Source organism: Phytophthora sojae (genome assembly GCF_000149755.1).
Source record: "Phytophthora sojae unplaced genomic scaffold PHYSOscaffold_14, whole genome shotgun sequence".
NCBI classification, from domain to species: domain Eukaryota; phylum Oomycota; class Peronosporomycetes; order Peronosporales; family Peronosporaceae; genus Phytophthora; species Phytophthora sojae.
The window spans coordinates 386,273-408,744 of NW_009258128.1; the positions used below are offsets into that span (position 1 = coordinate 386,273).

Here is a 22,472-nt window from a genome sequence, read left to right on the forward strand (position 1 = left end):
TCCAGTTCGCGTTCGGAACAAACAACGCTTCCTCCAAAAAGATAGTCGTTAGAGCACCGTCACCCACATCCGTCGCGAGTGCAACAACTCCGACTCCAAGTGCCGGTGACTGCCCACCTTTCGCAAACCCTTGGATGTCTCCCACAGGTTTTTCAAACTCATGGTAGGCAACAAAATACTCCTTAGCGCCCACAATGTGGGTACTCGCGCCGGTGTCATAGACCCAGTGACGGGGGTTATAGCTCGCAACCTCCACCACCTTCTCCGACTCGTCCTCGGGGTCGAGACTATCGCTGTCGATAGACTCCTTGCGCTTGCTGAAGCGGCCTCGCCCTCTTCCATCTCCACGTCGACGTCCTCGAAGTCAACGGCGTCGTTGACTACAGAAGAACCTTCGAGGACAATCTCTGGTTGAGTTGTCCCCGCCGCAGCCTTGGTAGCAAGAGCGTCACGCTTTGCTTTGAGACGTTCGCGGTACTCGGGGATAGAGAGAGTCTCTATCCCTGCGGAGGGCTTCCCCTCTGCTGCAGCGTCGGTCTTCTTCTGAGGCGGGCTCATTGCGGAATGAGCTCGAGTTTTCTTTCTCCCAACGTGAAGAATTGACGAATGGTCAATTTCCTGATTGACGTGCCGTGACTCGGCGCGTCTAACCTTGAGGGGGGGATGGTGTAACAGGGTTACACGCACAAGTGGCTACAGTCACTTGGAACTCTAACAGATACGAAGTCTGTTAGAGGTTCGAAAGACTTTCTCGACCTTGGTGTAGACACACCAAAGGCTTCATACATTTACGACCACCACGACGGGTGGTCCATAGAGACTTAGGATTCCTATTGGCTGAGAGCAGCATCTTTTAGCCAATGAGCGACATGCATAGCATTGGAATTCTGCTAACCAGCCGTTGGTAGATTCCTATCTTAGAATATTACATTTAGAGGAAGTCAGAAACATAAAACAAAATAGCAGTTCTCATTTTAACCCAAAAACATTATTTGGATCGTTTATTTAGATTAATCTATACTCGGAGGCCCGAGTATAATTAACTCTAATTTAAACTAAGCTACGCTTCCTCACATACACGCGCACACGTGTAAGCTAAAGTAGTGGGTCAAAGTAGGCCCATTACAAGATGATTGTCAAGTGATAAAATAAGGTTTGAGTAGTCAATGGCATGCAGCGAAGGTGTTCACCGCCCAATATCTCGGCTTCCCCCGAGTGCAGCAAGGTAAGCTTGACGTGAATATTCTTCAATTTGTTTGTTCTACCTATGTGCCTAATATCGCTACCCAGTAAATTCTAGCGCAAAAAATGTAATTGTTCAGCTTACCGGGAGGTCCTGGAAAACTACAGTTGTATTCTGAACCGATTGTTAAATATGATTTCTTCTTACATCCAGCGCCCCTTTGACCAGCGTTCTTTGGATCGTCAACATTAAATCCCGTAATCACTGTGAGAGGGCAGCTCCTGGACGAAGACGAAAGAAACACTACATGTATTGTGCCTTTCACTTATTCTGCCATGATAATTCTGGTATAACTCTAATCACTTATCGACCTTAATTATGCCCCGAGTTAGCTAATTTTCATGTTAATTCCGGGTCGCCCATTCGTGGCCGAATTAGGAGCGGCGATGGTGAGGCCGAGTTAAGGCGGAATAAGCTAATCCAGTCTGCGTTAGGCGGAAACAGAGCGATTGGCGGTTTCCTACCCGCCAATCCATGCCATTCTGCTCGTATCTCCGTCGATTGGCTCTTAAATGCTGATCGCGGATGTTAGGGGAAGCGCTCACAATCTTAGGCAGAATTAGCACTAAATAAGCGTTGATCGCCCTTTTATGACTCTAATTCCGCCTGAATTAACAGCTCACCCGCCAAAATACGTGAAAGGCACAATAACTTAGCTTCGTATTCTGCCCGAATAAGGAACGGGTGTACAACTAATAGCCTCACATATTTAATATTATTTTTCAGTCGATGTGGCGATAGGGGTGTGTGCAAGGTACTGAGGTACTAAGGTGAAAAATCTAGTGCCAATCATCAGCTCTCCACCCTCGTTTGAAAAATGGCGCGCATTTAGCGATCTTACTAGACTTCAAACTACATGTACCGTAGTGGTAGACTCGCACTTTTGCTTTTGCACCTCGCCCCACAAGCCCCACTCCACCCATGAAGTCCACACCGTCCAAGCGTCTCCGCCTCACTGAAAATGATGCGACCGGCTTGGTGAAGGGCTAGATAATCCCTACGAGGTCGACCAGTTGACAGCGCTGTTGTGGTGCGAGGGTGCCTGGTCAAAGGTTAGTGCTTCGACCATACGTCACTGTTGGAATCATTCCGGACTCGTAGGTAAAGCTGCTCTTCAGTTCATTTTGAAATAACTAAATCAGTAAATTGGAAAAGTATACTCAACTTAACATCAATTTATATATTCTGCGTCTTTATATATATCAGGCGTTCCTTACTCGGGCAGATTACTATACATATAAATGAGATGTTGTGTGAACACAACAACATTGTTGTGTGAATCAACAATCAATAAGGAATAGGAACTTCCTGCTTGCCTATAATAATCATAAATTCGTAGGCAACCGCCAAAATATATTTCGCAAGATTTTTCCGCATCCACTCTCAACACTTGTGCGTGGGGCAAGGTAATCCGTTCATTATTAGAGAAGGCAAGCCTCAGCTCGGGGCTCGCAGAGAGCTGAGCTGAGGCAGCCCAGGGTGAGGTGTGGTGGGTTTTGCGAGCGCGCAGTGGCAGCGACTCATGCTGGGCCGCGCTCGGTGTTGGTCTTGGGCGCTGCTTGTCCGAGGCGAGGGAAGACCACAAATGAGCGGATTGCCAAATCTAATCCTACCTAGCGCTGGGAAAACCCGCCCAGCCGGACACTGTATTCTGCAGGGCCGTATCTAAGCGGGAAACCAGGGCACCTACACACACACATACACTTGATTGGCCCCGATGAGCGGCGAGGATGGGACCGATGTTGCCACGCGGCAACGAGGCGCGTCGTATCGTTGAGGCTTGGTCATGACGCACGAAGTCTTGGCTGTTCAGCGGAAAAACACTTTTTCCCTTACACTTGAAAAAGTACCATGATACCAGGCTGTTACTTTCTTTGTCCATTTAATGTACTTCGGTATTGGCGATGACGGCAAGCGCTGGTGAGATTTATGTGCGTGTCATTTGAGCAAGTCTGCCTCGCAGGCAATGAATGATACGCTGCTGTCCACCACAAACTGCGAAATATATCGGCTGCAATCCTCGACATCGTATGGCGCTAAGGTGCAAAGCTTCTAGACGCCTTCTTCAGATTTGTCAGGATAATACATGGCAGTCAAGCCCATTGAGCCTGCCCTGCGAGCCCGAAACGTTGACGCAGAGCAAAATGCACACTACGAAAAGGAGCCGCTATCGTATCCTTGCTTTGCGCGACTTGGATACAAGCTATCGCGTAGCGGTGCAAAACTTGCCTTACCCAGCGTATAACTATTGCAGTTCATTCTTAATTTGCCGCCTACAAGTTACATCGCATCAACTCGTTGCTCGGTCTCAAGTGCTCCAACACGATGCTTCACAGCATTCCGCTCCTCTTCGCCATCCTCCTTGGAGCCACCAATGCCGGGCCGTGCGATATCTACAAGGCACCTGACACGCCTTGTGTCGCTGCTCATAGCACGGTTCGAGCGCTTCTGAACGCGTTCACGGGTCCCATGTACCAAGTCACGCGCGCTTCGGACTCGAAGACGCTCGATATCAAACAGTTGAATTCTGGCGGTATTGTTGATGCTGCTGCGCAAGACAAGTTCTGCGAGGGCACCACTTGCGTCATTTCGACCATATACGACAAGTCGGGCAAGGAGAACCACTTGACGTCAGCCCCGGTAGGAGGCAACAAGCCGACACCCAATGATCCCGCGAACACCAACAGTTTACCGGTTATCATCAATGGTCAAAAGGCTTACGCCGTCTGGATCGATGCTGGCAATGGCTACCGCAACGACAATATCAATGGTATCGCGACGGGGGATGACGCTGAAGCCATCTATATGGTGACGAACGGCACGCACTTCAACGACGGCTGCTGCTTTGACTACGGCAACGCTGAGATCGACAACACGGATGACGGAGCTGCCACAATGGAGGCGGTGTACTTCGGTAACAGCCACGACTGGAGCTACGGCGGAGGCGATGGTCCGTGGGTGATGGCGGACCTGGAGAACGGTCTCTTCGGCTGTGACTCGAATGGCCAATGCTCCAACACCCCGTCAGTTCAGTTCCAGTACGTGACTGCGATGTTTAAGGGCCGTTCGGGCGGCACGTTCGCACTAAAACAGGGCAACGCTCAGTCTGGCAGGCTTCAAACCACGTACGACGGAGCTCGCCCAAGTGGCTACGAAGTGATGCAGAAGCAAGGCGCTATCATTCTCGGTATCGGTGGCGACAACAGCAACGTCGTCATCGGTAGCTTCTACGAGGGCGTTATGGTGCCAGTGACGAAGTTGACGACAAGGTTCAGGCGGGCATTGTGGTTGCTGGATATGGGGTCGGTTCTTCCGCCCAAGGCGCTGGCACTTCGAACCCTGGTGCGGCTGCATCTGCCTCGGGCTCTATCGGTGCCGGGACGTCTATGAACTAGGACGGAAGCATTGTATGTCCATCACATCAGGTTGAAATGCTGTTGTTCCGTAATCAAATGTTCATCGAACCGGAAGTCAATCTGAACTTCCGCTCGACGGTCAATTCACTCCCGGTTCGATGTCCTCTTTGGCATTCTTTCGCCAGCACGTACTATTGATACATGTAGATTAAGGTGACCTGCCTGACTATAAGCAAGGAACACGGACATCCAACTGGGGCCTGTGTCTCGAAAAGAGGCGTCTGGATCTAGAAGACTTCTGGAAGTCTACCAAATGGTTGACCTTTGTCCTATAGTATTGGTCCAATACAGTATTGACATGAAACTCTGATGCCATATCGAAGGCTCCCAGCGCTCACCCGCCCTACATCATGCAGGTACATGTATCCTGGCCTCCAACTTCAAACTTCAGGAAGCGCCATTTGGTATCTCGGAAAGATGTCTCTGCACAAACTCTGCACTGTAAACACCTCTCGGTGGGAGCTGTCCGAGAGAGCCTTAGATTTGAACTGGAAATACTTGGAAGTGAACTTAGACACTAAACAATGAACTCAGCTATTTGAAATAGAACTGAGGGCCTCACCGTTGAATCATAAGACGCTACGATTGAACTGAGCGGTATGGTTTCCTAGCCCGTCCGCATGCTGCTCAGTGCCATGCTCACAACAGTGAGTACTACGATTCAAATACTTCAATAACAATGTACAGCCTCGCCCGCAGAACATGTATTTTAAAAACGACGTTGTCTAAGTTGCAGACGTTTGCACAATAAAACTCTTCAGCGCCTGCATGAAGTCACCGTAGTATCCAAACCGCGAGGGTACCTTTTTTCGTTGAGTATATAAATACCGGTGTACACTAGGAACATTTATAGCCGCTAGAGTCACTAGCGCCGGTTTGGCCTACACAGCCCAGTTTGCAGTATTTCCGGCACTTCCTTCCATCTCTGTGCCTTCAGCCGCGATTGCCTACGTGTCGCGGTCAACATCGCCCAATGCCGTTTGAGTACGAATGGCAGGCAACCCTCCAAGTCCAAGAGACACCGGCGGCTGATAATATGATAGATGCCCTGCGTACTCTCAAGGTGTACACGAATCAACTACGAAGGTGTACATCATGCTTGGACAACTACGACGACCATCAAATGCGATACCGAAAGTGGTTTTGCCAGTCTTCCACCTGCTCCGAAACTGCGCAGAACTGTTCGTACTGGCTGAAGGTGATATCCCGCTTTCGATCGGACACACACTACTTTTTTGAGCACGGATATCACAGCAGTATGCTTAGCTCCCCCCGGCAGCGGCCGCTCACTCGAGCAATGAAGGCAGAAATAAGGACGATGGTCAGCTCCTCGATGAAACCTGCACGAATTCGGAATAGATTAATTGATCTGTTCAACTTGACGGCGACGACGGTACCTGAGCTGAAGACGATTCAAAAGTTTGTGTACAATTACAAGAACAGTGTTCTTTTCCACAACGACGTTGTTGCTGACGTAGTTGGCCTTGCTCTTGACTCCCGGTACAGCGACGATATGGACGCGTCGGTAGCTTTCTCTTTCGGATACAGCCTAGACGAAGATGGCAATCCTGTTCTGGGGGAAGGCACGGAAGCGGATCCTTTCGTGCTGGCGTTTTCAACGAAACTTCTCTTGAAAAATCTCGATCGAGATCCAGATACGTTTGTTTTTCACATGGACGCTACGTTCAAGCTTACGAAGCGCAAGTTCCCTCTCTTCGTGTGCGGCGTGTCGGATAAAGCGCGCTCGTTCCATCCTGTTGCTTTTTTCATTGTTTCCCAGCGGACCGAAGCTCAGTATTCAGCAGCATTGGCAGCAGTTTCAGAACAGTATTTGAGGGTGGTGGGGCGTCCGATGCGCATCAAAACATTCATGGCAGACGTCGAGGACGCTCAGTTCAACGGATTCACCAACGATATTTCTTCTGTGATGAAGGCGTCTTATTTGATGTGTTTTTTTTCACGTTGTGAAAAACGTGAAGGACAGACTGAAGAATCTACCGGAGCTAGCTGTGTACCTGGCGTACCGCTTCATTTACGAGATAAACACGTAGCCATCAATAAGTCCCCAGCGCTGATCTGGTGACGTTCCTTTCGTATATCCCAGCAATACCGAGTGGTAAATGAGAGGACCAATGTAGACCACGTCACCAGGTCTCTGCACTACCACGACAGTATCTTCGTGCGCCAGCATGCGATCAAAATCCTTGGCATCGCAACCGAACGAAAATTCTTTTGCTGCGTTGAAGGATTTAAACGCAACCCAGATCTTGAACGTCTGCTGTAGACCTGGGGGAATGTAGGATAAAACACGTCCATGGTCAACGTGTCCTGGACTCAGCCGATTTCCGGCCTGCAACCAGCACTCCCGTTTAAAAGTATATCCTTGCGTGATATCAAGGTGGAATGCGTCCTTGTACACGTTCAAATCCCAGTCACATTGACCTGGATGTGCAGGATCCTGACGCAACCGGCTTGCGTTAACCCTGTTGCGTACAAGTGCCGGTACGTCGTTCGTCCGTAGAGCCTCATACAGATGATCCGGTGTCGATGGCACATCCTTGTCATTAAGGTCCCGAACCAAGGCATTGTGTGCCTTACGGTACACCAGGAGAGGATGCTCCGTGTTCACAGCTTCATGATAACTAAAACCGCCGTCGACGTAAAGAACAGTAGATTGCTCCATTTGTCAGCGATAGCTTCACGGCCGAACTCTACACACCCGAGATCTCCCTCCATAACGAGCGTTTGCAACTTCTTGATATTCATTATTGCTACAGCACAAGCATCACTCATTCAAATGTTATATCATTTCGACGATACAGGAGTAAAATAGGCGATAACGTACCTTAATGTACACGAGCGGTGCGTGGCAAGCTCCTCCCGCCTGAGTGTCTGCAGCTCGCGTGCTGTGCGCTCCTGCACTACTCGTATCACGAACAGCTCTGCGTGCCTCTACCCGCTCTTCGGAGGTGGCCGTGCGCGCTTGGTCGGAGTAGACGGTTGGAGTGTGCCGCTCCTATTCCATCGCGTACCGAAGGATGCGCTGTCTGCACCGTGCTCTAGGTCGTGGGGTAAGTGTCTGAGCGTGTCGACTTGCAGGGAGTCTCCTGCCGCAGGCGTCCTGCAGCGCTACCGACGGAGGCGTGGCACGACGCGTACGCCGGGCTCCCAGGAACTTCTTGTTTGCTTAGAGCGGTCTGTTTCTATTTCTGTGAGGAATACGCTGAACTTACCCAATTCCATATGGGTTCGCCAAATGGTACAGAGAGCCTATCCACAGCCTATCCCTTCGATTGCACGATAAGGTTGTCAGTACATTTCTACGAAAACGTTGTTCACGATTAAGGTTTTCTCGAGCTGTCCTGCTCACGCGGTTTTGAGACGGTCGGCTCGCACGGCTCGATGTTTGTTTGATTCACTTGTTTGTTTGTCGATTTCGCAGTCCTGACCCCCTGCAGGTGTACAACAATCAATGTATTAAAAAGTGACAGATGCTACCTCGGCGTGCAAACCTTCCCGAGGCAGGAAACCAAAACGGAAAACGTCAAAAGGTGTATGAATTTGAAACGTTTTGTCAAAAGCGGTTAACTCGTGTCATTAGGTGTATGCTAGGTTGTCGGTATGACAGTATGTGTATGTGGTTCCAAGCGCACTAAGGTGCATCATAAAGCTGCATCAGCAACGAATGCGGTGACTGGTGTGTGGGCTTAGATCCAAATCCATAAAACCCGGGGTTAGGAAGGCTTCTACCTGATGCAACTAGCAGCGAACACGGTCAACTAATAATAGCATATAGAGCAACTGTACTCGACAACTTCGCTATTGTGGCTACAAGGAACTACCAACGCAAACCGCAAGCGTCTATAGCATGACTGTACTAGGTAGGTTTTGCATCTGAATTTTGGAGGTGAAGGAGCTCTAGTGAGAGCCCCCAACCGGGGGAGAGTGTAGGTATTGTAGAACTGTGGCAACGCTGAGGCCTGACTACAATGGATAACGACGTTCATTGTAGTCCCTCAGTCGTACAATTCGCTATCAAAGTCATGGGCACCACGAACCGGACGAGCGCGTCGTTAATAAACTACTAGAAGACTTAACTAGTTGGCTATGTACTGCGCAATTCAGTTATGTATACCAATAGCAAGCAAAAAGTCGAAATTAGATAAGAGGAGCGCTATATCTGCACGCCGTCGATATATTTTCTAACTGCGCAACTGTGAGATAAAAAGACTGCAGCATTCCATGATAAGATGCCGATCCGAATATAATCAGCTTCTAGAATCTTTCCTTTTAACAGTGTAGCTTCGAATTACGAGCTCAACAGCGAAACAAGGCTAAAAGAAGAAAGCTGAGAGCTTATTTTGATGGTTCAGCCCGCTGAGGTACTTAAGTACACATATAGATAAGGCCTTGTATGATTCGTTGAATGCTCTCATTTCAAAAATGGCGCGCAGATGCCATCTCTGCAGGAAGGTGTTCTCCAGCATCAGCAGCCTTCGCCGACACCTCGAGCACCGCTTCTGCCAGAAGCCTCGCCGTGCATCGTTGACGAAGGAGCAAATCAACGCCCAAGCGCAGGTGCGATATCACCAGCGAAAACACGGAGCATCTACGTCTATCCAGGTACAGGCTGCTGCCACTGTTGTTGCTACTACTGCCGATGGCGTGTCAACCACCGTCCCTATCGAAATGGCTACAGTGGAATCTATGATCAGCGATACTGCCCTCGCTGCATCGCCTCCGGCGACTCCGCCGATAGCAACCCTCGAGTGTGCTATATGCTGCGAAGATGTAGAGGACCCAATTTTGGGGACATCGTGCCAGCATTGTTTTTGTACAACTTGTCAGCTTGAAGTGTACCAGCGTCATGGGAGTCGCGCTGTTTGTCCCATGTATCGTGCTCTCCTCAACCTGTTCAGCGCTGACATCGAGGATTCTGTCAACGAGGCACCTGTTCCAACTCGTCCGGTAGCATCTTACCCTCTGCCAGCATCTTATCCGGTGCCTGATGTCGTTGACATCACCGCATCCTCGCCATCATCCCCGGAAAGTGCGCACGACTCAGACAGTGACTACATTGAATAAATATCTCTACAAAATTATAATTTATAAAATTTAAAAGGTTTATATGATAATCTTATCTTTTCGTCAACCCAAAAATCTTATTCGAGTAGCACCGTGACTGGCTGTGCATACTTTATCTAAGTTAGCTTTAGGTGCATCCAAATGACTAATTTCGGTGATGGAACGTGCTTACTGAAGTTAAGTCGAATACTTGGTGTCAATCTTATGCCTTTTCAATGATCGATTGTTCATACATACTTCTAATGACTTTTTGTATACAAATGTCAAGTCAGTTCGATGATCCATGGTGCATACATTGTTTAAGTGTCTAAAACCCTTAAGAGTGAGATCACATATTAACGATTGCAAGCAATATGCATGTATGTATTGAATGCAGAAAACTAGTAGTGAAGTTTCACTACTGTGGGCTCATGAGCTTAAAACGTCTGCGAGAGTTCTTGGGAGCCCATAACAGTCGAGGTCTGAGAGCCCAGAATCGCGCTAAGACCAGAGCATGGGCTTGATCCGGGCGAGGAGCTTGTCGTCGCACTGAAAGAGTTGCGGGCTCCGGTTGTGCTGGCATGGGATCGTGTGCGCGTGCGCATGCTTGAGTGGGAGCTTGAGCTTGAGTTGGAAGCCGTGGACTCGACGGACAAACGGGCACTGGCTCGCTTGGCTTCCGCAACGACGCGATCGCGTTCGCGCTTTTTGCGCTGAGCCTCAGACATCGAGACGTAACGCGTCAAAATTTGCGAGTACCGATCCTGGTCATCGGCCCGTAGAGGATGCAGCTTGGCGTGAATGTTGGTAAGTGCCACGCAGATGTTCACGATCCTGTCGAACTTTGCCTCACTCCACGTGAACGTAGTGCTCACCACGCGCCAGAGTGTCGTCATGCGGCCAAAGTAGTTCTCCACCAAAACACGATCTGATGAAACGCGCCGGTTACGACTCTCCTCGTCGTACGTCAGAGGTCCGCCACGAGGACGACGCTTCGGTATGATGGCGCGCACAGACTTTTCGAGCCCTTGATAACCCTTGTCGGCCAGAACACCCCACATGTTGCCAAACGACGTCGAGCCTTCTCCGTAGTCGTTTCGCCCAGCCTCAGCAGTCGTCTTGTGCAGCAGCCGCTTGTGCACTTCCAGATTCTTCATACAGATGGTTATGTCGGACACAGATCCAGGGTAGTGCTTCGACACATGCACCGCCAAGCCTGGTGGTACCACCGCACACTCGATCTTGAAGCCGTACAACTTGTGTTTTCCTGAGAAGTAGTGTTTCTGCTCAGCGAAGCGGCCGGATGGTCGATACGCGGGTTGGAACTTGACGTCCGGTGCGTAGAGCGCGCAGGGATAGTTGGTGAACTGCTGGTTGCAGCGCTCGTGGCTTGTCATCGTGACGTTCGTAACGTTGCGCTCCATCAGCACTTCTTCCACCAAAGACCATACCTACGTGCACAGACAGTGAGTCAAATATCATGCGCTCATTCTTGTCTGCACTATGACGTGTTCTTACCTTGTTGACCATCTTCTCGAACGTTGGCGGCAGCATCCGGAAGTCCGTCGCGTGTTTGAGCCAGCTGTCGTGATGCTTGAGGACTGTCAGGGACATGAAAAACGCGTCCTTAGCGCTGACCTTGTGCCGTCTGCCAGGGCCAAGATTCCAGGCTTGTAGAAGATTCTCCTCCACCTGCTCCCATAGCAGCGAGAACTCGTCTTCGGTGAAGTTCGTCATGGACTTGAGAGCGTTGGGGCCCATGTCGTGGACGAAAGACAGAATGACAGGAGCGTCGTCTTCGACAGTCGGTTCTTGTTCTTGGTGGTCCAGATACTCGCTGAATTCATGGTGGGAGAGCGCAAGGGAGTTGGTATGCTCTTAACAGCCGCGCTAAGGTGTCGGCGACCGACGGCTGTTGGCTTGTCATGCCGTTCTGAAAATGACGACGTCTTTCCGTACGGTCAGTGACTTCGGCGCCAGATGAACGGATGGTGCTCAGAATACTAGTCGGATTGGATGGATAAGAGCTGCCGGGAAGCCTTGATTGCACAGATCGTCATGGCACCTCTTACCACCACCTACTCCACTTACGCAGTTACAGCTGTAAGCATTGTTCCGAGAGTTCTTATTCTAAATCTTACTTTCTCCGTAATGTGTGTCAGATTCGGTACACGCTGTAAATTTGCAAGACATAACGACTTTCGCAGTTTTTATACCTAAAAGTAGTTGTATCGCACATTGATTAGTTCGATCATGAATACAATGTTTTACCATTTCTTGTTCAGTTTCGGACCATTTTCGAATTCCTAGCTGTTTTTCGTTGTGGCACAGTCAGTAATATGTTACGAGGAAAAATCAATTTTAGGGGACAAAATCAAATTTAAGAGTATTTTTTCAGTGTATCCATATATTGTAAATCGGCGGGTTTATTGGCGGCAAAGTCACATACTTCGCTGTAGATACGCAATTGCCTGGCACGTCTACTGTGCTTGGAAGCTCGATCCTGGGTCTGTATGACCCGACCTCGGCCGAAATACCGCGGCAACCAAAACGTGTGTCAGTACGTGTATGATGAGACATGACGCGACGTGACGCCCACGACCACTACACCTATTGCCAAACGTTTTCCCAACGCATACACCTTTTGACGTTTTCCCCTAGCTCAAGCGCCCCAACTTTCGAACACGGTGGCTCACCATCCCGTGCTCAAAACCCATGAGCCGGTTCGCACGGCAAAGCGAACATTGCTATCTTGGTGGATGGACTGGATGCATTTTGCGGTCTGGAAGCGATCGATCCACTTGACTCTGACAATCGCCTGTGGCGTTAACGCCTTCACCGCAGTGGTCGAGAGGCAGCTCGAGCAGATCATTCTTCATTTGGCCGTCCCAGTCACAAGTCTCCAGCTGATCACCATGCTTCGCGGTCTTTCACTGTTCGCCGCTGTCCTCCTCGGCGCCGCCAGTGCCGGCCCGTGCGATATCTACAACGACGCCAAGACGCCCTGTGTCGCTGCCCACAGTACGGTCCGCAGTCTGTTGGATGCCTTCAACGACCCCCTGTACCAAGTCAAGCGCGCGTCGGACTCCAAGACGCTCGACATTAAGCCATTGAAGGCCGGCGGAATCGCAGACGCTGCGTCACAGGACACCTTCTGCCAGGGCACCACGTGCGTCATCTCCATCATCTACGACCAGTCTGGCAAGGGCAACCACTTGACTTCGGCCCCTGCCGGAGGAGCCAAGAACACGCCCGACGATCCGTCTCGCGCTGACCGTCTCCCCGTCACGATCGGCCGGGAGAAGGCTTACGGCGTCTTCATCGACGCCGGCAATGGCTACCGCAACAACAACACCACTGGAATCCCAACGGGTGATGACGCCGAGGCCATCTACATGGTGGCGGACGGCACGCACTACAACCAGTACTGCTGCTTCGACTACGGCAACGCCGAGACCGACAACAAGGACGACGGCGCGGCCACGATGGAGGCCATTTACTTCGGCAACAGCACGCAGTGGGGCTACGGCGAGGGCAAGGGCCCCTGGGTGATGGCGGACTTGGAGGACGGCCTCTTCGGCTGCGCGGCCGGCAAGCAGTGCACCAACACCCCGTCCGTGTCGGCCACCCCGTACCTGGTCGCCATGCTCAAGGGCCGCTCAGGCGGCACCTTTGCTCTCAAGCAGGGCAGCGCGCAGTCCGGACCGCTGCAGACCACGTACGACGGACCGCGCCCGAATGGCTACACGGTCATGAAGAAGCAGGGCGCCATCGTGCTCGGTATCGGCGGTGACAACAGCAACTGGGCCATTGGCAGCTTCTACGAGGGCGTGATCGTGAGCGGCGACCCGACCAACGAGGTGGACGACAAGGTGCAGGAGAACATCGTGGCCGCTGCCTACGGCGGCGAGAGCGAAGAGCCCACGTACACGTTCAGTAACGTCGGCAGCGCCAGCGTATCTACACCCTAATTTGTATCCAGCACACGAGAGGTTTGTGCCAACTTTTTTTCCTCCACAGTAGTAGTAAACTACGCGAGGACAGTTTAAATACATCCAAGCGTTCAATTCAATCGCTTCCTATTCACTTTCCGCAATGACTGCAGTCACTGAATTCGGGTAGCGAGTCGGTTTTGCCCCGAAGAGCTGGAGTCCTCCTCCATTCCCACCATGGCAGGGCGCTATTGCGAGTTCGAGCCTCTGAAAGCAGATCTCCATGCGGGGTCCTTCTGGGCCGCCCAAGCCGAGGATCCCAACAGTGTTCGGTGGAAGCACACGATGAATGGGCCGTTGAAAGACTACGTCTAGATCAAGACGCGAACGCGTTCCAGCTCGGCTACCGTTGATTCGAGTGGAAGTGCGGCAGCTGCAACGTGGCTTCGAGTGCCGCTGCGAGTCAACTCGGCTTCACGTACATGTACGAAGGGAAGCTTCGCCAAGCCATAGTCTACAAAGGCCACAATTGCGATGCTTTGTGGGTTTCCACCATCGATGGATACTGGTCCCAAGAGCGCTGTCCAAAGCTGGTTGAACCCCAGCAACTTCGATGCAGAAGTTGAAGCTGTCGGAGCTCACGGCTCCATTTGGAGCGTGAATCCATGTCAAGTCACCTTGGAAATCTACGGATGTTCTGCTAAGGTCCAACCACGATTTGCTGCACGGTACCCCGCTCAAGAAAGTTCTGACGGTCTACACTCGAAGCAGCAAAGATATCGAGCTGAATCACCGCCGGTGATCGTCATTCTACATTTGTTGCTGTACTTCACAAGCTGATCTACAAGTTCCGGTACAAATACAATTGATCTGCACTACCTTGTTACCACGCAGCTCTCACCTCTCGTTACCTACCACAACTCTTATGTAGATGCCAGAGCTAGAGGCAAACTCCCAGGACAACTTGACTCCTGTCAATGAATTCGGCCAACCGGTTGGGTTTGCCGTGACAGGTTGGAGTCCTCCGCCGTTCCCGCCCCATTCTACCCTGGTAGGCCGCTACTGCCAACTCGAGCCATTGAACGCAGCCCGCCACGCTCGAGACTTCTGGGACGCTCAGTCGGACGACCCGAAAGGTGCGAGCTGGACGTACATGCTCAATGGACCGTTCGCCACCTTCGAAGAGTTCGAAGAGTACTGCTTCAGCACGGAAAAGGCTCGTGAGCCGCAGATCTACGCCATCGTCGTGGACGGCCACGCCGTCGGAATGATCGCGTACATGCGCATTGACCCGAGCCACGGTGTGATGGAGGTCGGACGTATCTACTATACGTCACGGCTGCAACGGACCCGTGCGGCAGCCGAAGCCATGTACCTCCTCGCTGCGAATGCCTTCAAGCTCGGGTATCGTCGTTACGAATGGAAGTGCGACAGCTGCAACCTACCGTCACGCAATGCGGCGACGCGATTCGGCTTCACGTACGAAGGGCTGTTCCGCCAGGCGGTTGTCTACAAAGGCCGCAACCGTGACACGACGTGGTTCTCCATCATCGATCAAGATTGGAACGCCGATCTGAAGAAGGCGTACGAGCGTTGGCTCGAGCCGAGCAACTTCGACGAGAATGGTCAGCAGAAGCTGAAGTTGTCTGAGCTGACAGCGCCGTTCGTGCATGCCACGTCGTAGACATTGAATGTCGAACGACGAAGCAAATTGATTGATCTTGTACGTTTGCTCTCCCCTAAGTAGTAGATTAACAGAGATCCATGGGCTCGGCGCTCAGTCGGGTTATCGATAGGTACGAGGTGCACGAGAGGTGACAGTCGTGGCACTTGATCGCCAGCGTCTCATCCTCTTTGAACCGTGTCAATAACGCCCATCGCGTAGTGGTGGTTGTACCGTATAAGGCGTGTATTGGCGAAGAACGCTGCCGTTCTTCCGCAACGAAATCGTGCTTAAACCCGTGAAAATTCCGCGAACAGATATTCGGACGGTGTATACGCCCGATTCGCGAATGCTCACCATGCCATCTTGCCCGTTCACGATGAAGTCCACCGATTTGTTGTGTTTCCACTGCAGTCTCGACCTGCTATTCACTTCCGACGCTTGCAGCTGGATGGATGAAGCTACAACTCCATTTCGTAGTTCTGCCAATTCCCGTTGCAGTTCCGACGTTCCTTCATCCGCTTCAACTCACTTTCTTGATCGCGCACTCTCAACGCCAACGAGTCCAACACGGTCAAGGTCGAACGTGTACATGTACTTCATCACCCACGTCTTGGACAGGAATCGGATGTTCAAGGTGAGTTCCAGACGAAGCCCTCCACCTTCCATCGGTGTTATTTGCCGGTGCACATCACCACTGGACTGCGACTCGAGCGCTTCACGACAACACTGTAACATGGGTGGCAAAATATTTAACCCGACAATAAGCAGCACACCCACAGTACTCATTTCTACTACGAAAAAAAACCTCGACATCATCCGTTGCAGATAGATCAATGCCACTGGCTGACTACGTGGCATCATGCCACGTAGTCAGCTTTCTCCATGCCACTCTTGTACTGTACCTTGAAGCAAACGTTACAAGAAGGTAAACCTATAGCAACGAACGGCAACACCATTCTACTTACCACTGCCTGCAGGAAATACGACCCACTTCTTGCAACCACATGCCCATTCTTCCCTCCCTGAGCCGAATGGAGTATTTGTAGTCGCGCGCTGGAAGCTGGTTTAAGAGCGTAAATCTGCCTTCGGCTTTCATCTCCTCCTTCGATGCCATTGTTTGCTCAGGGGAGATACGCTTCTCGGGATACATATCGCCATGTTGCTGATGTCTTCAGACAACTCCAGATTGAGGTGGACTGGTTAAGCTCCTTCTCATTGGTTTCGTTGTGAAAGAAAGAACAGACCCAACGTAGACAACAGAGGTCAAATTTGGCTAGATACGAAGCAAATTCATTGAGCTTACACTGTACTGTCCTCCCGTGTTCCTAGAACTCAACAGAGATCGATGGGTTGCGTGCTCAGTCGAGCGATCGACAAGTACGAGGTGCCCGACGCTGGAAAGTTGTGGCACCGGATTGACAGCGTGTCGTCTTTATCGAATCGTGCTGTCAAAGCCAGCATCGTTGGTGAATGTTTCGACCATTCTTCCAGAGCGAAATTTTGCCCGTAACTTTGGAAATGCCGCTCACACAGACCCCGATCGTGTAAACACCCGGCTCGCGAATTCTGATGTCACCATGCCGGCCGTTCAATACGAAGCTATCCGATCCGACTGGTTCCCACTGAAGTCTCGCCATTGTATCTCTGTGCGATGCTTGAAGCAGGATGCACGGAGCCGCAACTTGTGCTCGTAGCTCGGCTAATTCGCACTGCAATTTCGTCTCGTGCTGCTTCATCCGACTCAATTCATCCTGTTGATAGCGTACCTTTGACACTAACGAGTCCATTCGGTCTGGAGCAAAAGGTTCGAGATCGAACTCGAAATTTATGGCCCAAATCCTGGACAGGAATCGGATGTTCATGGTTAGCTCCAGACGAACACAATCTCCTTCCATTGACGTAATTGTCCGGTCAACTTCACCGGATTGGCATTCCAGCGCGTCTCGTAAACACTATGGCAACAGGTTAAGAGTTAAAGAAGAGCAGTCACCCCCTCTGCAATGTGAAAACTACAAACCTCCACATAATCCGTTGGTGTCAGAGTAGAAATGACAGGAATCGCATTCGCAGGGGTCACGCAGTCAGTTTTCTCCATGTTTCCCTTGTACCTGAAAAATTATTCAAAAGCGGATCAGGCTCTTCAACACACCGCTGAGCTAGCACCTTACTTACCACTGTTTGCCGCTACCAAGGCTTTGCAACCAGATCCCCATTCTTTCGTCTCGGAGCTGAACCGAGTACTTGTAGCGAATTCCTTCGAGCGCAATTTCCCCTTGCACCTCGATCAGCGCCATTGTTCCGTTGTCGCGAATTCACTTCTGAGCGGGAAATATCAAACCACGACTTCTGAATTGAGGTAAAAGGATCGAGTGATTGATTTTTGAAGGCTTATGAGAGGGAGGCTAGGTCGAAGAGCAGATCGTAGACGTCGTCGATCTGGATGAGGTGGCTATCCGTCGGAATTTCCAAGTCAGCATCCGCATCAGCCTTGGTCGAGTCTGCAGAAGTTCGCGTCGATCGAGGAGCTGGCGTTCGCGCTAGTAGAGGTAATAGCACCGCCGACAGCTCTCGTGGGAACTGCGTCGTCGCGGCTGATCGAAGCGCATTCGTTAACGTATCGGCAGGAACCACAGCGGAGATGCCGAAGCTATGTGGCTCCAAAGCTTGAAAGAGCAACGTAGCTGCGTCCAGGAGTTCTTCAAGAAAGAGGCACATTTGTACGCCTCGATGAAACCTCGTAAGGCCCACAATTTGACTACTTGTCGGCTCCTTGGAGCTCGTAGTATTGGGCAGAGAGAGCGCGGCTTCGATAACTCGCGTCTGTAGGTGCTTGGGGAAGTCCACACTGAGCTGCTGCAGTATTTGCAGGAACGAAGCCTCGCTAATAGTGGAGGGTCCTCCAGCGCGCACCTTTCGAGAGGGGGCAGAACCTTGATTGACTGTCGAGTTCGAACGCGATGGTAGACTGTCGGTGCTGCTGCTGCTCGATAATGAGGAAGTGGTGGCTTCAACCGCTGCCAGGTCATGGAACACCTTCTCAACCGCAGAGGGGAACGACGGACTGCTCGGGTGACACACGCGCAGACAGGAAATCGCCGCAGCAGATCTGTTCGACACCAAACCTTGGAAACTACAGGTGCATGCATATCAAAGAGCATTGGAGTAAGTCGTAGTAGGAAATTATATAACTCGATCTTGGCCACGTACTGAGCAGCGAGTAAAGCTATAGGGACTCGGGGCCGCAGGGTTAGCACCTCTGCCATCGCCGCCGCGAGCATATCCTTCGCCCCGGATTTCACTGCTCAATACACAAGGATCCTGTCAGTCCTTACTCCCTCAAGGTTAGCGGAGATTGCATTCACGCTCCTAGGTAGTCTTCAGGCATAGCTTCACTCGATCGGAGCCGGATCTTGCCTCAATTGGCTCCAGGGTCGCAACAAGAGTGACGCTTCAGCTTCGAGCAAAATACTATGCCTGGGCCATGACACCTTGCAGTGATCGTCCGATGACAGCATTATATTGTACAATATCAATGATTTCCTGTCTAGTTGCGGTGACGAAGGTGCACCTGCAGCTCTTCCTCACCTTGCACCTGCTCGCGAAGGTTTCGCGCGTGGTGACTGAAGCCCTGGAGCTCGAGCATACTGAGCATAAAGTACTTGGCGTCTTCGTGGAAGCGACGGCGCGTCTGCACGGCGATGTTCTTGCGGTCGGTCAGCTTCAACTCGGATCGCACCTTCAGCACGGCGGAGCAGAGGTCCGAGCTGCGGTAATTCGCTGCTGGCGGAGGCAGTAGCAGCGAGTCGTCCGGCACCAGACTCCGGTACTCGGCGTGGGGCAGTGGCGTCAACTGTTGAGTGGGGAACACCACGCCCTCGGCGGGCCCCGACACGAACTCGTTCATCGGATACGCGTCTGCAGTCACGATGACGCCGCCAGCAGCGCGCGCGAGGTCGAGACAGTCGTCCTCAGCGGTCGGACAGACGAAGAACGAGGCGTCCCCGAACTGCTTGGAGAACTTGGTGGCGTTCACCACCTGCACCTTGGTCTCGCTGTTTCCAGGGAATGGTTTGTACAGTCTCGAGCCGTCGTTCTGCTTCTTCTCATGCAGAGCTCGCAGCAGATACACGTCCAGCGGCGGCAGTTCGGCCTTGTGGTTGTTCCAGCAGCTGAAGACGTCCTGCGTCGTCTTGGACGAAACGTTCCACGTCGTGTGGGCGAAGCGCGTGTAGGCGAAGTCCGCCACGTTGTTCTGCACTGGTTCGTCGTCGCGCATCTTCCGCGCGAAGGTGACGGGATCGGGGGTGATCTGACTCGTGTACAGCACTCGAGTGCTCTTAACTGCATGGGCCTTCTCTTCGTCGTTCTCCTCGGTAGCTCGTCGCGTTAAGAACTGCTTGATATCTTGGTCGCAGCGCATGGTTCTGCAGAGCACGACGTCCGTGAGCTCCAGTACCGACCTGGTAAAGTTGGCAGCGTGAGGCACCGGCTTCGTATTGAAGTCTACCGCCGGCGCCATGAGGTACACAGGCTTGGTCTTCGGCCAGGACGCCGAGTTCACGAGCTTAAGCAGATGATCGGGAGACAAGAAGAGCATGGGCGTCTGCGGACACAAATCCCAGTAGTTGCTGCTCTGCCCCGTGGCGATGTCGTACATCTGAGCTTCCAGCGCCCAGTCGGGCAGCAGTCGAGACCGCAAGTACTTGAGCGGCCCCACAATGGCCCCGCACCCGGCAGGACCCCGCGCCTCTGACGGCAGGTAGATGTCCACGTCTGGACATTGCTTCAACTCCTCCAGCAGCCGCGGATCTCCTCTGTGCAGCAGCGACGTGCTGGCTTTCGGGTTGGGGAACGACCGGTCCGCGGCGTTGCCCGGCGCGGCGAAGACCCACGGCAGCACCGAGGCGTTCTCCACCTGGCACGCGGCCTCCAGGAAGCTCAGGTGCAGCAGGTCGTCGGGTGACACCTCGGCGTTGGCGCTGCCGTCGATGGCGCGCCACTCGGTGGATTTGGTAACAGAGGCGGGCGCCGCCAGCGTGAAGAGCTCGGGCCGCAGGTCGTCCGAGAAGAAGGCGCTCTGCGCGTGCAGCGCCGCAAGCTCCCACATGACGGAGCACGCCCCCGTGGTGAGCAGCAGCGCCCCCAGCGAGTGCAGCCACCGCGTGGAGTCGCGCTTGACCTTCTTGCCCATGGCCTGGCGAGTCCGAGAGTGTTGATTGTGGAGCTCTGGAGCTGCACGCAGGCTTTGCGAGCTGCGGGAAAATAACACGGGCGAGCGATCACCGTTGCAACGGACGCTTGGTGCTGCTTGGTTGAACCCAAACGCGACAGCGGGGAAGCTTCGCAACAACAAGGCAAAGGCGGTTCCATGGGATGCCGCCGATTCGAGGCGGTAGGTAAAGTGGTGCGTGGAAGGATGGAAGGGAGGTTCGATCGTCGAGATGAAGGAACCTCGCTGCTTCCTAAGCTCCATTGGAGTTGTGAGCAGTGTAGAAGCGCTTACGTCAGCGAGGGCGTCACCAAACGGTTCCGGTGGAGTGCAAGGTTGCCCTTGCTAACAGCAAATCGTCGAATTAAAGCCCATATGGTGTGGGTGTTACATGTTATAACCCTCGCTTCAATCTGGGTTTTATGGGGAAAACCGTGCTGTAATCACCCAGACTAGATTCTAATACCACGAGTACTATCATGTGATATCACAGGTAAACCTTGCATATTACATGTGGGTGGATGGATGACTCCCTTCTAAGTGCGATTGCGAAAAGGGCGACCAGACGAACTACGCACGAGACCAGACAGGCCGTCAGCCTCCTGCTTCTCTGCACTGCGCTCTCTTGGCGACGCTCTCGTGGACGACAGCGCCAACTTCTCGCCCGGCGGCGAATACCAGTCGCTAGCTGCGCGTCTTGGCTTCATTTTGATCCCTCGCAGCGCGCACAACACCCCGTATTGACCGAGATATCGCGAGTTCAGTGACCAGACCAGCTCAGCTCCAAGTCGCCGCGAAAATGGCGCTCTGTCGGCGCAATAACGTCGTGAAGTGGCCGCAGCTTCGGATAACGGGTAGTCGGCCGCGCTGCAGAGGATGTCACGCCGGTTGCAGCGCGCAGTTCCTCCTGGTTGCGGCGCTGCTGGCCGTCGTAATGACACGTCTAGTGACCAGCGCCAGCGCTCAAGAACCCATCATTTCTCAGGCCCAAGAGTCCTCCGAGCACGCGTACGTCGCCGGCTCGCAGGTGATGACGTGGTGGGGCCAGCGGGGCGACGTGGAGGCCGCCATCACGCAGCTCGGCGGCGTCCAGCAGTGTCCAGAAGCCGTCAACGCGCGTGTGGACCGAGATCTCCTCGAGGACGCGGCGCTGGGTCCGTGCAGACAGAGCGCGGCAGGCTACGACGTCAAACAGCTCTTGCAGCCTTCAGCGGAGATTTTAGTGCCGTCACAGGAGCAGACGACGAGGCTGTGCAGCTCGGAGGCGTGTGCGGCGTGGATCAGTCTCGCCGTCGACGCGACGTGGCTGCCCGACTGCAGGCATCGACAGTCACAGGCCAGCGTCCGATCATTAGCGGAGACGCTGCTGCGCATTCGAGAGGATTTAATGGCGTCGACAAGTGTGGAGACAGCAGTGGTGGCCCCTAATGCAAGCTTGTTCCGGGAGTTCTACCAGTTGAATCAGCTCGTCAACCTGTGGAGCTCCAGAGAAGACATGCAGAACGACGTGGGCGCGCCGGTGATGGAGGTGGTCCGGCATTTGGAGAACTTCAGCCTGATGGGATCGGGCGACAGTCCGGAGCTCAGCGCGGCCGTGGAACCTCCCGAAGGCTCCGAAAGAGCGATGAGTGCAAGCAACGCCGGCTTGAGCAGTCCCAGCAGTGCCAACAGCGCCAGCGCCTCCAATAGCCTCAGCGGTTCTGGAAGTTCCGGCAGCAACGGCAGCTCCAGCAGTTCCAACAGCGTCGGCGAGTTCCCGTCAGGTAGCGATTTCAACTCGAGTGATACTGCTGGCTTCACGAGCAGTGGCGTCGGCCCGCACGCGTCTTCGACGGCGACGACGAGGGAGCTGACGCCTGCTTACGCCTACGTCGTGGGTGCTTGGGTCCTATTTAACGGCAGCTACTTCTTTCTCATGCGAAGAAAGTGATCCATGTGTCCA

At 52.7% G+C, this 22,472-nt stretch overlaps 10 protein-coding genes across 10 annotated transcripts; 6 read left to right on the forward strand and 4 right to left on the reverse strand.

The window, feature by feature from the left end:
- Positions 1 to 2,211: 2,211 nt before the first annotated feature.
- On the forward strand, positions 2,212 to 2,376 carry PHYSODRAFT_531616 (hypothetical protein; the record flags this gene model as incomplete). Its single annotated transcript, XM_009539781.1, has 1 exon — positions 2,212 to 2,376. A coding segment is annotated over one exon (165 nt), but the record flags the coding sequence as incomplete, so codon positions are not given.
- Positions 2,377 to 3,568: 1,192 nt separating this feature from the next.
- Positions 3,569 to 4,633, forward strand: PHYSODRAFT_341473 (hypothetical protein; the record flags this gene model as incomplete). Its single annotated transcript, XM_009539782.1, has 1 exon — positions 3,569 to 4,633. One exon carries the CDS (start codon positions 3,569 to 3,571, stop codon positions 4,631 to 4,633), a length of 1,065 nt encoding a protein of 354 aa, XP_009538077.1.
- Positions 4,634 to 5,632: 999 nt separating this feature from the next.
- PHYSODRAFT_406959 (hypothetical protein) lies at positions 5,633 to 6,616 on the forward strand (the record flags this gene model as incomplete). Its single annotated transcript, XM_009539783.1, has 1 exon — positions 5,633 to 6,616. A coding segment is annotated over one exon (984 nt), but the record flags the coding sequence as incomplete, so codon positions are not given.
- Positions 6,617 to 6,691: 75 nt separating this feature from the next.
- Positions 6,692 to 7,342, reverse strand: PHYSODRAFT_531175 (hypothetical protein; the record flags this gene model as incomplete). Its single annotated transcript, XM_009539784.1, has 2 exons — positions 6,692 to 7,021; positions 7,238 to 7,342. 2 exons carry the CDS (start codon positions 7,340 to 7,342, stop codon positions 6,692 to 6,694), a joined length of 435 nt encoding a protein of 144 aa, XP_009538079.1.
- A 5,274-nt stretch (positions 7,343 to 12,616) lies between these two features.
- On the forward strand, positions 12,617 to 13,694 carry PHYSODRAFT_353083 (hypothetical protein; the record flags this gene model as incomplete). Its single annotated transcript, XM_009539785.1, has 1 exon — positions 12,617 to 13,694. Exon 1 carries the CDS (start codon positions 12,639 to 12,641, stop codon positions 13,692 to 13,694), a length of 1,056 nt encoding a protein of 351 aa, XP_009538080.1. The 5' UTR covers positions 12,617 to 12,638.
- An 892-nt stretch (positions 13,695 to 14,586) lies between these two features.
- PHYSODRAFT_531317 (hypothetical protein) lies at positions 14,587 to 15,339 on the forward strand (the record flags this gene model as incomplete). Its single annotated transcript, XM_009539786.1, has 1 exon — positions 14,587 to 15,339. One exon carries the CDS (start codon positions 14,587 to 14,589, stop codon positions 15,337 to 15,339), a length of 753 nt encoding a protein of 250 aa, XP_009538081.1.
- Positions 15,340 to 16,769: 1,430 nt separating this feature from the next.
- PHYSODRAFT_307209 (hypothetical protein) lies at positions 16,770 to 17,534 on the reverse strand (the record flags this gene model as incomplete). The annotated part of the gene is made up of 3 exons (XM_009539787.1): positions 16,770 to 17,273; positions 17,339 to 17,429; positions 17,494 to 17,534. The coding sequence occupies 3 exons, from the start codon at positions 17,532 to 17,534 to the stop codon at positions 16,770 to 16,772; spliced, it is 636 nt and encodes a 211-aa protein (XP_009538082.1).
- Positions 17,535 to 18,027: 493 nt separating this feature from the next.
- Positions 18,028 to 18,599, reverse strand: PHYSODRAFT_446113 (hypothetical protein; the record flags this gene model as incomplete). Its single annotated transcript, XM_009539788.1, has 2 exons — positions 18,028 to 18,451; positions 18,529 to 18,599. Coding segments are annotated over 2 exons (495 nt in total), but the record flags the coding sequence as incomplete, so codon positions are not given.
- Positions 18,600 to 18,865: 266 nt separating this feature from the next.
- PHYSODRAFT_531960 (hypothetical protein) lies at positions 18,866 to 20,512 on the reverse strand (the record flags this gene model as incomplete). Its single annotated transcript, XM_009539789.1, has 2 exons — positions 18,866 to 20,287; positions 20,339 to 20,512. The coding sequence occupies 2 exons, from the start codon at positions 20,510 to 20,512 to the stop codon at positions 18,866 to 18,868; spliced, it is 1,596 nt and encodes a 531-aa protein (XP_009538084.1).
- An 817-nt stretch (positions 20,513 to 21,329) lies between these two features.
- On the forward strand, positions 21,330 to 22,460 carry PHYSODRAFT_319737 (hypothetical protein; the record flags this gene model as incomplete). Its single annotated transcript, XM_009539790.1, has 1 exon — positions 21,330 to 22,460. One exon carries the CDS (start codon positions 21,330 to 21,332, stop codon positions 22,458 to 22,460), a length of 1,131 nt encoding a protein of 376 aa, XP_009538085.1.
- Positions 22,461 to 22,472: the final 12 nt, after the last annotated feature.